At 42.8% G+C, this 17342-nt stretch overlaps 1 protein-coding gene across 2 annotated transcripts in view; it reads left to right on the top strand.

The window, feature by feature from the left end:
* The first annotated feature begins 14690 nt into the window (after positions 1-14690).
* MIB1 (MIB E3 ubiquitin protein ligase 1) overlaps positions 14691-17342 on the top strand; it is a 155961-nt gene continuing 153309 nt past the window's right edge. Inside the window, exon 1 of one of the 2 annotated variants that reach the window (XM_073631454.1) lies at positions 14691-15160. In XM_073631454.1, coding sequence (XP_073487555.1) covers positions 14932-15160 — 229 coding nt within the window. In that variant the 5' untranslated portion in view covers positions 14691-14931. The remainder of the gene's footprint in view (positions 15161-17342) is intronic. The other variant, XM_073631453.1, reaches the window with a different exon arrangement.

The following is a 17342-nucleotide window of genomic DNA, read 5'->3' on the forward strand; positions in this document are numbered from 1 at the left end:
TGTGAGCATAGCCATGTGATTTATTATTAATATTATACAGGATTTATGCTCTCCTGTGTGGGTATCTTTCTTTTGGCGACTGTAAACCTTTTACTTAAACAGATTTATCAAAAAAAGTATTATACAGAATTCATACGGCACAAACATCTAGAGGCTTCTCTTGCATGTACTCATTTTCAGAACTTAAAGTATAGATGCAAAATCACACATTTTTGGCCCCATAGATTGTTAAGTTATAGCACCTGATAAATAAAAACACGTGTTGTTTAAGCGTTCCCATTATAGCTTATAGAGTCAAAAGCATATAATTCTGCTCCAAAGAGCCATGAAAATAGCTGCTTTATGCCCCATTGGCCAGCTGCACATCCAGAACAACTGGTGCATCTGGCCAATGGGGTGCCATGCAATGATGTGCATGGCTCTGTCTGCTTGTCCTGAAATTAGAAAGAATTCTTTTATTTTTTGGATATGTGATAGAATGAAACACATGTATAGCTACTGTGCCATGCAATGATTCAGTTGGAGGGCTTTTTGATTGCTTTAGTCCCTTTCTCAACACAAATTGTATGGCTACTGTATACGGTCTTGATGGGTCCGAGGCCCTACTCCATAGACCATGGTTTCCATTTACTACCCTGATGGCCAAATAGTCTGGAAATGCTTCTTGGCTAGGATCGTGGGTTTAGGAAGCCCATGGTGTGAAACGGCATATGGCCACATCAGTTGCATTTTTTTCTGCACAGCCCCTCTATGGGCTAGGCCTTTTGGCTAAACCAGGGCAATTTTTACTACCAGGCTGCAAGGCCTTGCCAGTGCATCTGCGCTGGCACTATTTATTTTATTTATTTTTCTTCACTGTTTTGTCACTTTGCACTTCTGTTTCTTTTACTTGGATGGTGATTGTGAGACCTTGGGCCTACCCTGAAATCTAGGGGAAGGATGTGAGGTTATTAGGTTACTTCCTCCCCTGAACTGAAGGGACCTCTCTTTGGGAGAGCCCCTCACATAGTTCTCGGTGGTCAGCTTTGGCTGGCCATGAGGAGAGGGGTCCGCCAGGCTTTTTTGACCATGTTCGAGCCTTGCCCCTGTCAGGAGCCTTGCTCCTCTGTGTTTGGGGGGGAGTTGGGAAGGTCTTTCTCTTTCGGGGGGTGGACAAAAGACACGCCCTTAAGTGCACTTTTATGTACACTTAGGTGTTTTTGATTTTTTTGAAAAAAAATCTGTTCTTATCTTATGTCCAGTAGGGGTGTCCTGCCATCAAGTGGATTGGCTGGTTATATATTATCCCTGCTGGTATGATGGGGGCCCTAAAGAGAACTTCTCTGTGGGAAACAAGCCAAATCAACTGCCCACTGGGTAATGTGGGGGGCTGGGAAGGTTTCCCTATTGGCCTTTAGGTTCATTCTTCCCTAGCCTTGGAGGTTCTCTCTTCAGGAGAGCCACCACCCACAACTAATTGGTTAGCTTTGGCTGATCATGGGGAAAGGGTCTGCCGGATGTTTTGGCTAGGGGCTAGGGAATATTCACTTTCCTAACACTGAACCATCCCTCCGCCAATCAGGTGCTCAGGTCTGTTGCCTGTCACCTGATTGGCTGAAAGGACAGGCACCGCTATTGGACGCTTATCAGGAGGAAAGAACGGGAGATGAGGACGGCAGGAGACGCATGAAGGACCCGCTGCCCCACCAAGACAGGGTAAGTGCCGGGCAGACGGCGAGCGGGCGGGGGTCACACTGGCAGCATTTAATGGGCACACTGGCAGCATTTGATGGACAAACTGGCAGCATTTAATGGGCACACTGGCAGCATTTGATAGGCACACTGGCAGCATTTGATGGGCACACTGGCAGCATTTGATGGGCACACTGGCAGCGCTTGATGGCACAATGGCATTGTTTGATGGGCACAGTGGCAGCGTTTGATGGCACAGTGGCTGCTATTAATGGCACAGTGGCTTCAATTGATGGCACAGTGGCTTCAATTGATGGCACAGTGGCAGCGTTTGATGGCACAGCGGCAGCGTTTGATGGCACAATGGCAGCGTTTGATGGCACAGTGGCAGCGTTTGATGGCACAGTGGCTGCGTTTGATGGTACAGTGGCTGCAGTGGATGTTTTCTTTTCAAAAAATGTTTGCGCCCCCCCAAAAAATTTGAGCACCAGCCGCCACTGCACTGTAGTTAAGGAATACGAGACTAAAGGCAAAGGACCGCCAAGCAAACTCACATATTAGGAAGTGCACTACATTTTCAGGAAGAATTCAAGACAAAAGATTTTCAGGGATGTTTGTAGACACAACTAAAATCTCTAAAAGTGGTTGTGAAGCTAATACATTTTCTTATCTTATGCATTCCTTGCATTAAGGTAAAAATTGCCCCTCACCCTCCTTAATACTTACCTGAGTCCTCACTCATTCCAGCGCTGTGCCCATCTGTACCGGCTCTCTCCTCTCTCCTCGCTCTCACAGGCTTTGCTAAGGCAGCAAAGCCTGTGGCGCCTGTTGCTGTTAATTAACCACTTAAGGACCGGAGGGATTTTCCTTCTTAATGACCAGGCCTATTTTTGTGGTACGGCACTGCTTTGCTTTAACTGACCAATGCGCGGTCATATGACGTGGTATCCAAACAAAATGTATGTCCTTTTTTTCCCACAAATATAGCTTTCTTTTGGTGGTATTTGATCACCTCTGCAGTTATATTGTATTGTATATGTGTATATATGTTTTTATTTTTTGCGCTATAAACAAAAAAAGGCCATCAATTTTGAAAAGAAAACAATATTTTTTGATATAAGATAAAAAAATGTAAAAATCTAATATCTTCATCAGTTTAAGCCAATATGTATTATTACTACATATTTTTTGTAAAAAAAATCCCAATAAGCGTATATTGATTAGTTTGCACAAAAGTTATAGCGTCTACAAACTAGGGGATATTTTTATGAATTTTTATTTATTTAAATATTATTTGTTTTTACTAGTAATGGCGGCGATCAGCGATCAAAAAAGTGCAACAATTTTTTTACTTTTTGCTATAATGAAGATCCCCAAAAAATAAAAAAAACGAATTTCTTCAACAGTTTAGGCCAATATGTAAGAAATAGTATTTTAGCACTGGAGTTGGGCTTTGCACTGACTAAAAATCTGGGCTGCCATCGGTGACATCCTTCTGAATATGTTAGCTGACTTAACCACTTCAGCCCCGGAAGGATTTACCCCCTTCCTGACCAGAGCACTTTTTACAATTCGGCACTGCGTCGCTTTAACTGCTAATTGCGCGGTCATGCAATGCTCTACCCAAACGAAATTTGCGTCCTTTTCTTCCCACAAATAGAGCTTTCTTTTGATGGTATTTGATCACCTCTGCCGTTTTTATTTTTTGCGCTATAAACGGAAAAAGACTGAAAATTTTGAAAAAAAATGATATTTTCTACTTTTTGTTATAAAAAAAATCCAATAAACTAAATTTTAGTCATACATTTAGGCCAAAATGTATTCGGCCACATGTCTTTGGTAAAAAAAATGTCAATAAGCGTATATTTATTGGTTTGCGCAAAAGTTATAGCGTCTACAAACTAGGGTACATTTTCTGGAATTTACACAGCTTTTAGTTTATGACTGCCTATGTCATTTCTTGAGGTGCTAAAATGGCAGGGCAGTACAAACCCCCCCCAAATGACCCCATTTTGGAAAGTAGACACCCCAAGGAAATTGCTGAGAGGCATGTTGAGCCCATTGAATATTTATTTTTTTTGTCCCAAGTGATTGAATAATGACAAAAAAAAAAAAAAAAAAAAAAATTTACAAAAAGTTGTCACTAAATGATATATTGCTCACATAGGCCATGGGCATATGTGGAATTGCACCCCAAAATACATTCAGCTGCTTCTCCTGAGTACGGGGATACCACATGTGTGGCACTTTTTGGGAGCCTAGCCGCGTACGGGGCCCCGAAAACCCAGCACCACCTTCAGGATTTCTAAGGGCATACATTTTTGATTTCACTCCTCACTACCTATCACAGTTTTGAAGGCCATAAAATGCCAAGATGGCACAACCCCCCCCCAAATGACCCCATTTTGGAAAGTAGACACCCCAAGCTATTTGCTGAGAGGCATGGTGAGTATTTTGCAGCTCTCATTTGTTTTTGAAAATGAAGAAAGACCAGAAAAAAAATTTTTTTTTTTTCTTTTTTCAATTTTCAAAACCTTGTGACAAAAAGTGAGGTCTGCAAAATACTCACTATACCTCTCAGCAAATAGCTTGGGGTGTCTACTTTCCAAAATTGGGTCATTTGGGGGGGTTTTGTGCCACCTGGGCTTTCCATGGCCTCCGAAACTGTGATAGGCAGTGAAGAGTGAAATCAAAAATTTACGGCCTTAGAAAGCCTGAAGGCGGTTCTTGGTTTTCGGGGTCCCGTACGCGGCTAGGCTCCCAAAAAGTCCCACACATGTGGTATCCCCGTACTCAGGAGAAGCAACAGAATTTATTTTGGGGTGTAATTTCACAAATCCCCATGGCATGTTTGAGCAATATAACATTTAGTGACAACTTTGTGCAAAAAAAAAAAAAAAAAAAAAAATTTGTCTCTTTCCCGCAACTTGTGTCACAATATAAAATATTCCATGGACTCGACATGCCTCTCAGCAAATAGCTTGGGGTGTCTACTTTCCAAAATGGGGTCATTTGGGGGGGTTTGAACTGTCCTGGCATTTTATGCACAACATTTAGAAGCTTATGTCACACATCACCCACTCTTCTAACCACTTGAAGACAAAGCCCTTTCTGACACTTTTTGATTACATGAAAAAATTATTTTTTTTTGCAAGAAAATTACTTTGAACCCCCAAACATTATATATTATTTTAAAGCAAATGCCCTACAGATTAAAATGGTGGGTGTTTCATTTTTTTTTTTCACACAGTAATTGCGCAGCGATTTTTCAAACGCATTTTTTGTGGAAAAAACACACTTTTTTAAATTTTAATGCACTAAAACACACTATATTGCCCAAATGTTTGATGAAATAAAAAAGATGATCTTAGGCCGAGTACATGGATACCAAACATGACATGCTTTACAATTGCGCACAAACGTGCAGTGGCAACAAAATTAATACATTTTTAAAAGCCTTTAAAAGCCTTTACAGGTTACCACTTTAGATTTACAGAGGAGGTCTACTGCTAAAATTACTGCCCTCGATCTGACCTTCGCGGTGATACCTCACATGCATGGTGCAATTGCTGTTTACATTTGACGCCAGACCGACGCTTGCGTTCGCCTTAGCGCGAGAGCAGGGGGGACAGGGGTGCTTTTTTTTTTTTTTTTTTTTTTTCTTTATTATTTTTTTGCTTTTTTATCTGATTTTTAAACTGTTCCTTTCATATTTTTTTTTAAATCATTTTTATTGTTATCTCAGGGAATGTAAATATCCCCTATGATAGCAATAGGTAGTGACAGGTACTCTTTTTTGAAAAAATTGGGGTCTATTAGACCCTAGATTTCTCCTCTGCCCTCAAAGCATCTGACCACACCAAGATCGGTGTGATAAAATGCTTTCCTAATTTCCCAATGGCGCTGTTTACATCCGGCGAAATCTAAGTCATAAAATGCTCGTAGCTTCCGGTTTCTTAGGCCATAGAGATGTTTGGAGCCACTCTGGTCTCTGATCAGCTCTATGGTCAGCTGGCTGAATCACCGGCTGCATTCTCAGGTTCCCTGTTGAGACAGGAGAGCCAGAGAAAAACACGGAAGACGGTGGGGGCATTCCCTCCCACTGCTTGTAAAAGCAGTCTAGAGGCTAATTAGCCGTTAGGATTGCTTTTACATGAAAGCCGACCGCTGGCTGAAAAGAATGATACCAAGATGATACCTAAACCTGCAGGCATCATTCTGGTATAACCACTCAAAGTCGTGAATGGCGTACCTGAAGACAAAAAAATGGTTAACAATAAAGCACAGTAAACGGTAAAGTATAAAAAATTGCATACCTGAAAAGCAAACATGATAAAACATAATAACAATAAAACATTGCAGAATAGAATACAGTAAAAAAGAGCAGAACACCAGAGAGAGAGAATAGAGAGAGAGAGAACAATAAAACGACAACTATTTTTTTTTATTTTTGTTTGTGTTTTTTTTTTTTTTTTACACTTTTTTTTTGTAACTGTAACTTTTATAACTGTAACCGGTTCCAGGTTCGGGTCTCTCAAAATGCGATGGCATCTTGGGAGACCCTGTGAAAGTGTGTCTAGTCTGTGCAATGCTGTACCCTACGCTAATACTCAACTAGTGAATGGTAGCGTTCAAAACATTCACCAATGCAAAGACCAGGATTGTCAGGACAGGAGGGACAATAATAGCGGGTGTCACGCCTATATCCGCGTTTGCTGCAGACACGACATCTTTTTTGGGGGGGTTCGTTGGGTAGGGGTACTCGGGAGGACATATAAATGCCTCTCATGCAGCCGACTGCATTTGGTTGGGGATGTGAATGGGGGAAATACGGGCGCTGCAGAAGTGGTGGGTTCCCAATTAGGATTGGCGAATGCAGCAGGAAGGGCATTATGGGCACGACGGGCCTGTGTTTGTCTTTTTGGTGGCAGCGGGACACTACTTGTGCTTGCCACCTCACCAGCTTGAACTGCACTTATGGGACTCGCCACGTCACCAAGTGTTACTGCAGTGCTGGTATGACTACGACCGGGGTGTACTAGGCCGCTGGTGCTTGCCAGTTCACCAAAACGCTACAAAAAAAAGTGACAGTGATCGATCGATACTGCACTTGGGTGGGCTGGGCTGGGCCGGGCGGAGGGGCAAAACACAGGTGCTAGCAGGTATCTGGGCTGATCCCACTAACACTGCGTTTTTGGGAACCCTAAACTGCTGGGGACGCTAGTATAGATCTGATCGGATCAGATATTGATCCGATCAGATACTATACCACTAAGGGAGGCGTATGCTGCATGCGTGGGTGTTAGTGGTACTGGCGCTAATCTGACGCTGCTTGGGGCTGGTGCTTGCCAGTTCACCAAAATGCTACCAAAAAAACTGTTAGCGATCGCAGGGATCAGGCCTGACTCTGCGAACGCTGCAGTTATGCGTTTAGTGTTTTGTGACAGTGATCGATCGATACTGCACTTGGGTGGGCTGGGCGGAGGGGCAAAACGCAGGTGCTAGCAGGTATCTGGGCTGATCCCGCTAACACTGCGTTTTTGGGAACCCTAAACTGCTGGGGACGCTAGTATAGATCTGATCGGATCAGATATTGATGTGTTCAGATACTATACCACTAAGGGAGGTGTACGGTGCGTGTACGGTGCGTGCGTGGGTGTTCGCGGTACTGGCGCTAATCTGACGCTGCCTGGGGCGACGCATATCACCGCCGGGCGATCAGGGGGCTAAACCTTTATTCGGTAATAAACGGCGGGTGCCCTGACACTATAAAAAATAAACGAACTAACCAGCGTCACCCGTAACAGTTATACGGTGATCAGTGGTGAAAGGGTTAACTAGGGGGCAATCAAGGGGTTAAAACATTTATTCGGTAGTATATGGGGGTCCCTGTCGCTATAAAACGCTGACAGCGAACCTAAATATTTACGTTCCTAACTAGCGTCACCAGCGACACTAATACAGCGATCAGAAAAATGATCGCTTAGTGACACTGGTGACAGGGGGTGATCAAGGGGTTAAAACTTTATTAGGGGGGGTTAGGGGGGTACCCTAGACCTACAGGGGGGTAATACTAACTGTCCTACCACTGCTAACTGTCACAAACTGACACTATGCAGTAATCAGGAAAAAAACAAAACAAAACAAAAAAACCTGCTTGGTGTCAGTTTGTGACAGGGGGGGGGGGTGATTGGGGGGGGATCGGGGGGGGATCGGGGGTGTTTAGTGTGCCTGGCATGTTCTACTGTGTTGTGTGTGTGTGTTGTGCACTTACATGTCTTCTCTCCTCGGTGCTGGAACGGAAACTGGCCAGCCGAGGAGAGATGACATCACATCCTCTGCCTCTGTGTACTATACAGAGGCAGGGGATGTTTCTCATTGGCTGGGAGCGATCGCGAGGGGGGGGCCACGATCGGATGGTCTCCCCCTCGTCTCTCAACTCTCCCAGCCAAACGCCGACCGCCGATGGCACCGGGGGGGGGTCCGATCGGACCCCCCGCCCGCGGGAAGGCAATCACGTACCAGGTACGTGATTTTGCCTGCCCGTGCCGCTCTGCTCACGTATATATGCGTGAGGCGGTCGGCAAGTGGTTAAAGCAAAAATCGAGCATGCAAACTCATATATGCCCCAATCACCTGATGGCTGACATTTTATTCCTGACAGTGTGGCTGGCAGCATTGTCCTGCATTGTCACTGCTGTTTCACAAGCCTGTAGTAGACGTGCAGAAATAAAAATTCCTTTCGATTTGTTATTTACATAAATTTGTTTAGTTTAACTTGGGTTAGAATCAATATGAATTTTCCGAATTTGGTTGAATTGAACTTGATTCAAAATATTCTAATCGATTTGAATTCCATTTGAATACCATTCCATATTGAATTTATTCAATTTGAATTTTGGAAGATGGTTATATTCTTTCCATTCCATTCTATTCTATTGCTTTTTCTATTTTATCCTTCTCTATTCTATTCTTGTGTTTTCTATTCTTTTCTATTATATTATATTCTTTTCTATTCTATTTAAATTCTAATTTATTCTATTTGAAATTCGAATTTTGGAAGATGATTATATTGTTGTTGTTTTTTTTTTTTATATTGTTAAATGTTATTCTTTCTATTCTATTCTTTTTTTTTATTCTTTTCTATTATTTAATGTTCTATTTTTTTTTCAAATTTATTCTATTCAAATTCAAATTTATTCTATTCAAATTCAAATTTATTCTATTCCATATTTTTCTATTTGAAATTCAAATTCCAGAAGATGGTTGTATTTTCTATTTTATTCAATTCTATTTTTTTCTATTCTATTCTTTTCTATTCTATGCTATTCTTTTTTTCTATTCTATTCTTTTCTGTTCTATTTGAATTCAGATTTATTCTATTTGAAATTCGAATTTCAGAAGATTGTTATATTCTTTATATTTTATTCTATTCTTTTTTTAATTACATTCCGTTATTTTATATTCTATTTTATTCTATTCTTTTATTTTCTTTTCTATTTTTTTTCTATTCTTTTATTTTCTATTCTGTTCTGTTTTACCCTATTATATAATATTCTTTTATTTTATATTATATTATTTTCTATTCTATTATTTTCTATTCTATTTTATTCTCTTCTGAAATTCAAATTTGCTTAGAAAACTATTCAAATTCGTTATTTTGGATTAAATTTGTTACTTTTTGTTACATCCGAATTTCTAAATGATGAAAAATTTGTCCGAATTTCCATTTGGAACAAATTGAACCACACATATCTAGCCTGTAGCTTGTTAGTCAGCTCCTGGCCACATCTAGTCCTGTCTACTGCTTTTCTGGATTGATAGCACCACCTCTGTTGCTGAAACTCTACCACTGTCATCTGCATTGTCTGGAAGGGGGAGCATGTGAGACACAGACGAAGGAAGATTTGGCTCGTTTAGGGAAGGTAAAGAAAACTTTTTGTAAGACATACTTGCCTTCATAATATCTTGCCTGATCCTATCTTTGTCCTGCCTTAGCCCCGGTTCATACAGGGGCGGCACGACTTGCAGGTCGCCTCAGTGAGGTGACCTGCAAACGACTTCCACGGCGACTTGCAAAACGACTTTTTTATAGAAGTCTATGCAAGTCTCCCCAAGTCGCCCCCGAAGTAGTACAGGAACCTTTTTCTAAGTCGGAGCGACTTACGTCGCTCCGATTAGAACGGTTCCATTGTACAGAACGGGAGGCGACTTGTCAGGCGGCTAGGTCGCCTGACAAGTCGCCCCTGTGTGAACCAGCTCTTACAGTCTCTGCTACTATGCAAAGATTTCGCTAACAACAATGTCTCTTTTATATAGCATAGTAGGTTATACACAGCATTTTGCATATACAGTGTATTATTCATTCACATCAGTCTCTGCCCTTAAGGAGCTTACAATCTAAGGTCCCTAAGCTACATTTATAGGCAGTGAATTATACGTACGGCTCTTGCATTGCAATTAGTCAATGAACAAGAGCGGGACCATAGGTCTCAATAAGATGATATAAGATGTATAAGAGAAGAGGAAAAAAGAAAAAGATAGGGAGAACAAAAATAGGCAAGTGTATAGTAGATGATAAAATGGATTTTATCATCTACTATACACTTGCCTATTTTTGTTCTCCCTATCTTTTTCTTTTTTCCTCTTCTCTTATCTTATACATCTTATATCATCTTATTGAGACCTATGGTCCCGCTCTTGTTCATTGACTAATTGCAATGCAAGAGCCGTACGTATAATTCACTGCCTATATTCATTCTATTCTTTATTACATTCATAACTGACCCCCTAAAGTATAAACATCTGTTCTCTATATATATATCTCATGTTCCATATAGTACAATACCATTTTTTGGTCCCGTTTCCCACTTTATATTACCATCTTCATCAGTTTTACACATTTATTAATTATCTCCTCTCTTCCCCATCTTGTCCTTTTCCCTTTCCCCTCCAGTTCAACAAATACTGAATACACCTAGGGCTAAAATCATTTATTCTTTTTTATTTCCAATTTACTTTTTTGTCTCTTCATTATTTTTTGTTCCCCTTTAGTCAAATTACCACTGATTTAATTCAGGGCTAAAGTTCTACTCTATCCTATTTTTTGTTTATTTCTTTAGCTAGACAAATAACTGATTTAATTCAGGGCTAAAGCCTTCTTACTTCTCTTATTTTTTAACAATCATTATCATTTCTTGTTTTGCCTTATTTATTTTATTTTATTTTTTACATCGCTTTAGCTAGATAAATACTGATTGAATTCAGGGCTAAAGCTCTCTACATCTTATACTTCCCTGCACAGAGAATGTTTCCTATGCAGGGATTTAATACGTTTTTGTCTTCTTTGCTACATTGATTGTTATCAAGGCAAAGATATGCTTGTAATTGCTACTAACTATTTATTTTTTTTGTGAGCTTTTCAAGCTCCATTCCCCTCTTTTGTAGTCCATATATTTCTGTTACCCACTGGTCTTCTATATACTTTAAGCGCTGAGTTCCATCCTGTCTATTCCCCGGGGTTGCGACGCGCCCAGCCTAGGACCCATCACTCTCCCGTCCTTGACGTGGGCGGGCCCTGGCCTCGGCGCATCGGCGTCATGCTCCCTACATCCCGCCTGCGGCGTCCTTGCCGCTGCAGAGGGGACGTTCCAGTGGTCGTCCATCTCCGGGCTTAGACGCTGTAGGGCATGATGGGCGGCCGCACATATCGGCCCTCCCTCTCTGCTCCTCACCGCGTCATTACGCCCGCGCATGACGTTGGCGGGCGCGCGCCTCATGCCTCCGGCATTAAATGGCTGCCTCTGGCCAGGCTTCCCATGGCTCCGTCACTCAAGTGTGGACATCTGGCTCGGCTAGGCACCTACTACACAGGTAACTCCTACACTATCTGTCACTCAGATTCATCGATTACAGATATGGCTTCTATCTGTACACCCATCCCATCCTTTCTCTCACCTTCACACCCGGTTTTCCCCAGTTTCCTTTCACATACACATGGTAACCCCATAGTGTTTTCACTTATCCCATCATCACTTTTCACCATTCCCATACCTATTTTCACCTTCATCCCCTCTTCTTTCCTCAGCTCGCTTCCACTCATTGGCCCCGCCAGACGTCCCCGACTGCCGGTTTCTATGGGTGCCTTGGTCAATTTGGCTGCCGTGCCGGCGCTTTATTGGGGCGCGCTCTCTGCCTCAACCCCGGGTGAGACTCTATGGACCCAGACCTACATTGTACTGCAACACACCATGATCATTTATCAATGCACAACTTGTGAGTACATGGAAAATCACACTTTTAGTGTACCCTCCTTACAAACATTTGTTCACATATTAATAGGTACTTCATTGTTTTTGATACAGTTACATGGCATCGGACTCCTGACGATTGGTTTCAAGCCAAGAAACGCGTTGAGTTTAGATCTATTGATGCACTTATCTACTATACTATGTATATGTGTTGTTGTTACTGTATAATCAATTTATGAATTTTGCCTGTATGTACATTGTCGTTAATATGGTTTTTACTATGGTCTTAAATGTGTTCTCCTTTGACTGTATTTGGCTCAAATCTCCATGCCATTAAAACTTTCATACCATGATTATGCTATATTCCCATTTATGCAACCCATACTGATTATTATTCACATCATAAACTTTTATCATTTAGCCCCACACACTCACCCACATGCCTCATACAAAGTCCCGCTTCTCTTCCCCCTATTTTTTTCGCATATATTGGGATGGAGGCAGGTTGGTGCTCGTTTGCCAAAATAGTGTGGATTGGTCACAACCCCCCTTTATTTTTTATTTATTTTTTTATTGGATATGTTTTATAACAGAAAGTAAAAAAAATATATTTTTTTTTTCAACATTTGTGGTCTTTTTTTTTTGTTTATAGCACAAAAAAATAAAAAAACCCAGTGGTGATCAAATACTGAAAAGGAAAGCTCTATTTGTGTGAAAAATATAATATAAATTTTATTTAAGTACAATGTTGCATGGCCGCGCAATTACCAGTTCAAAAAGCGCAGTGATGAATAGCAAAAAATGGCCTGGTCATGAAGGGGGTAAAATCTTCCAGAGCGCAAGCAGTTAAGTGACCCCAGGCGGTGACGGTAACATATTTGGAGTCCACCACAGGCCCCCTTCCAAGTATACAGCTTAGTCATTTCTCAGGCCTCATGTTCACAGAGTGTTCGATTTTCTCCTCTTAACTCCTCTTACTACTGCCAGGAAAAAGCTGCATAAAAACACACATAAAGCTGCGCATCGCACACCTGTTTAGGTGCGTCAAGTGCTTGAGCATTAATGGATACCATAGACATGTGCAGAACCAAGAACTTTGTTTTGTTTTGTTATTTACATATTTTCGTTTAGTTAAATTAATTTAATTTGTTTTCGGAATTCGTTTTGTTTATTCGAATACAAATCAATTCAAATTTTCCCAATTCGGTCAAATTTAACTTAATTAGACTGAATTCGGAAAATTCTAATCAATTTGAATTTCATTTGAAATTGAATTTAGTCTATTCAAATTTTGGAAGATTGTTATATACTTTCTATTCCATTCTATTCTATTGTTTTTTTAGTCTATCCTTTTTTTCTATTCTATTCTTTTCTATTATATTCTCTACTTTTATATTCTATTTGAAATTCGAATTTTGGAAAACGGTTATATTCTTTCTATTCTATTAGTTTGCATTGTTGTTTATTCTATTATTTTCTATTCTATTTGAATTTATTCTATTAAAAATTTTAATTGTGGAAGATGGTTATATTCATTCTATTTTTTTATTCTATTCTGTTATTTTCTATTCTAGTCAATTCTATTCTTTTATTTTCGATTCAAATTTATTCTATTTGAGGAATGGTTATATTCTTTCTATTCTATTGTTTTTTTAATTCTATTCTTTTATTTTCTGCTCTATTTTTTTCTATTCTATCCGAATTTACTCTATTCAAAATTTGAAACAAGGTTTTATTATTTCTATTTTATTCTATTCTTTTCTATTCTATTCTAATCTTTTCTATTCTAATTTATTCTATTTTCTATTCGAATTTCAAAAGATGGTTATATTCTTTTATTTTATTCTCTTCTATTTTTTTATTGTATTCTACTCCTTTATTTTCTATTTTATTTTACTCTACTCTATACATTTATTTTCTATTCTTTTATTTTGTTCTGTTTTACTCTATTTTCTATTCTATTCTTTTATTTTCTATTATAGTCCTTTATTTTCTGTTCTATTTTACTCTCTTCGGAATTTGAATTTGATCACGATTTTAATTTGATTAATTTAATTTGAATTTTGTCCGAAATTTTGTTTCGTAATTTCAGAATTACATTTTGGAACAAAATGAACCGCACATGTCTACCATTTATTCTGGTCATTGGAATGAATAAAGGCTCAATGTCAAGCTTTTTTTCTGCCCAAAAACTCCTCTCCTGAACGTGCCAGAGGTCCCCTGCTGAACACGCTGGTAGTCCTCTCTTGAACGCGCCGGCGGTCCTTTCCTGAACTCACCGGCGCTCCTTTCCTGAATGTGCCGGCGCTCCTTTCCTGAACGTGCCGGCGCTCCTTTCCTGAACGTGCCGGCGCTCCTTTCCTGAACGTGCCGGCGCTCCTTTCCTGAACGTGCCGGCGCTCCTTTCCTGAACGTGCCGGCGCTCCTTTCCTGAACGTGCCGTCGGTCCTCTCCTGAACTCGCCGTCGGTCCTTGCCTGAATGCGCTTTTTTTCCAGCCTTTGTGATTGGTCCTTTATCTTGTTTGGGTTGGAGGTCTGCTTTAACTTGGAACTATAAATGTACTGTGAGAGTTGATGGTAAAAAGTGAGGGAAATGTTCTTTGTTCGGTGAAATGTGGCCTATTGTGACCATTTGAATGCCATGAAGCCTCCATTGTAATACGAGGACAGATAAGACACAACAAAGGCTCAGACGTTTCCGAGGCGCCCGGGCCTCACACAGCCAGGCGCGCTCCCGAAGCTTTCCATCAGCACGGGCGCTTTCCCGTCTCCTGAGGCAGGGAGCGCGCCGGGATTCCCACGCCTCTCTGGCCGCTGCGCAGACTCGGTGGCGCTGGGCTGTTGGAAGCTTGGCCCGGATCACTGGCCTGCTCTTCTCTCAGGGAAAGTTTATTTTCCAGGACGGGAGCGCCGTACCGGAGGAGTGCTGCCCCGCCGAGCATTATATAGCCCCGGTACCGGGGGAAAGGCAGGCGGCCGGGCCCTCGGTCCCTGAACCCCTCCCGGGGAATGAGCGGCTCCCGCAATAACCGGGTCATGGTGGAAGGAGTGGGGGCCAGGGTAGCCCGGGGCCCGGACTGGAAATGGGGGAAGCAGGATGGCGGAGAGGGACATGTGGGCACCGTGCGCAGCTTCGAGAGCCCGGAGGAGGTGGTGGTGGTCTGGGACAATGGGACCGCCGCCAACTATCGCTGCTCCGGGGCCTACGACCTCCGAATACTGGACAGTGCGCCCACCGGTAAGACCACTGGGGGGGGGATCAGGAGAACTGGGATCTACTACATAGGGGGGATCAGGAGAGCTGGGATCTACTCCAGGGGGGTGGGGATCAGGAGAACTAGGATCTACTACATAGGGGGGATCAGGAGAGCTGGGATCTACTCCAGGGGGGTGGGGATCAGGAGAACTAGGATCTACTACAGTGGGGGCCGGATCAGGAGAACTGGGATCTACTACATGGGGATCAGGAGAACTAGGACCTACTACATGGGAGATCAGCAGAATTGGGATCTACTACACGGGGGAATCAGGAGAACTGGGATCTACTACACGGGGATCAGGAGAACTAGGATCTACTACACGGGGATCAAGAGAACTGGGATCTACTACATGGGGATCAGGACAACTGGGATCTACTACACGGGATCAGGAGAACTAGGATCTACTACACGGGGGATCAAAAGAACTAGGATCTACTACACGGGGGATCAAAAGAACTAGGATCTACTACACGGGGGATCAGGAGAACTGGGATCTAATACACGGGGGGATCAGGAGAACTGGGGTCTACTATACGGGGGGATCAGGAGAACTGGGATCTACTATACGGGGGGATCAGGAGAACTGGGATCTACTATACGGGGGGATCAGGAGAACTGGGATCTACTATACGGGGGGATCAGGAGAACTGGGATCTACTATACGGGGGGATCAGGAGAACTGGGATCTACTATACGGGGGGATCAGGAGAACTAGGATCTACTACACAGGGGATCAGGAGAACTGGGATCTAATACACGGGGGGATCAGGAGAACTGGGGTCTACTATACGGGGGGATCAGGAGAACTGGAATCTACTATACGGGGGGATCAGGAGAACTGGGATCTACTATACGGGGGGATCAGGAGAACTAGGATCTACTATACGGGGGGATCAGGAGAACTAGGACCTACTACGTGGGAGATCAGGAGAACTAGGACATACTACGTGGGAGATCAGGAGAATTGGGATCTACTACACGGAGATCAGGAGGCGTGGGATCTACTACAGGGAGGAACAGAACTGGGCTCTACTACACGGGGGGTCAGGAGAACTAGGATCTACTACACGGGGGATTAGGAGAACTAGGATCTACTACACAGGGGGATCAGGAGAACTGGGATCTACTACACGGGGATCAGGCGAACTGGGATCTACTGCTGGGAAGGGGTGTGTGTCACAAGAACTAGGATCTACTACACGGGGATCAGGAGAACTGGGATCTACTACACGGGATCAGGAGAACTAGGATCTACTACACGGGGGATCGAGAGAACTAGGATCTACTACACGGGGGATCAGGACAACTGGGATCTACTACACAGTGGGGATCAGGACAACTGGGATCTATTACATAGGGTGGATCAGGAGAACTGGGATCTACTACAGGGAAGGGGGGGTCACGAGAACTAGGATCTACTACATGGGGGATCAGGAGAACTAGGATCTACTACACGGGGATCAGGAGAACTAGGATCTACTACACGGGGGATCAGGAGAACTAGGATCTACTACACGGGGGATCAGGAGAACTTGGATCTACTACAGGGAAGGGGGGGTCACGAGAACTAGGATCTACTACATGGGGGGTCATGAGAACTAGGATCTACTACACGGGGGATCAGGAGAACTAGGATCTACTACACGGGGGATCAGGAGAACTTGGATCTACTACACGGGGGATCAGGAGAACTAGGATCTACTACACGGGGATCAGGAGAACTAGGATCTACTACACGGGGGATCAGGAGAACTAGGATCTACTACACGGGGGATCAGGAGAACTGGGATCTACTACAGGGAAGGGGGGGTCACGAGAACTAGGATCTACTACATGGGGGGTCATGAGAACTAGGATCTACTACACGGGGGATCAGGAGAACTAGGATCTACTACACGGGGGATCAGGAGAACTTGGATCTACTACACGGGGGATCAGGAGAACTTGGATCTACTACACGGGGGATCAGGAGAACTAGGATCTACTACACGGGGGATCAGGAGAACTTGGATCTACTACACGGGGGATCAGGAGAACTGAGATCTACTATGAGGGGGTCAGGAGAACTGGGATCTACTACGCGGGGATCAGGAGAACTAGGATCTACTACACGGGGATCAGGAGAACTAGGATCTACTACACGGGGATCAGGAGAACTAG

The sequence above is a fragment of the Aquarana catesbeiana genome, linkage group LG05 (assembly GCF_042186555.1).
Source record: "Aquarana catesbeiana isolate 2022-GZ linkage group LG05, ASM4218655v1, whole genome shotgun sequence".
Taxonomy (NCBI): domain Eukaryota; kingdom Metazoa; phylum Chordata; class Amphibia; order Anura; family Ranidae; genus Aquarana; species Aquarana catesbeiana.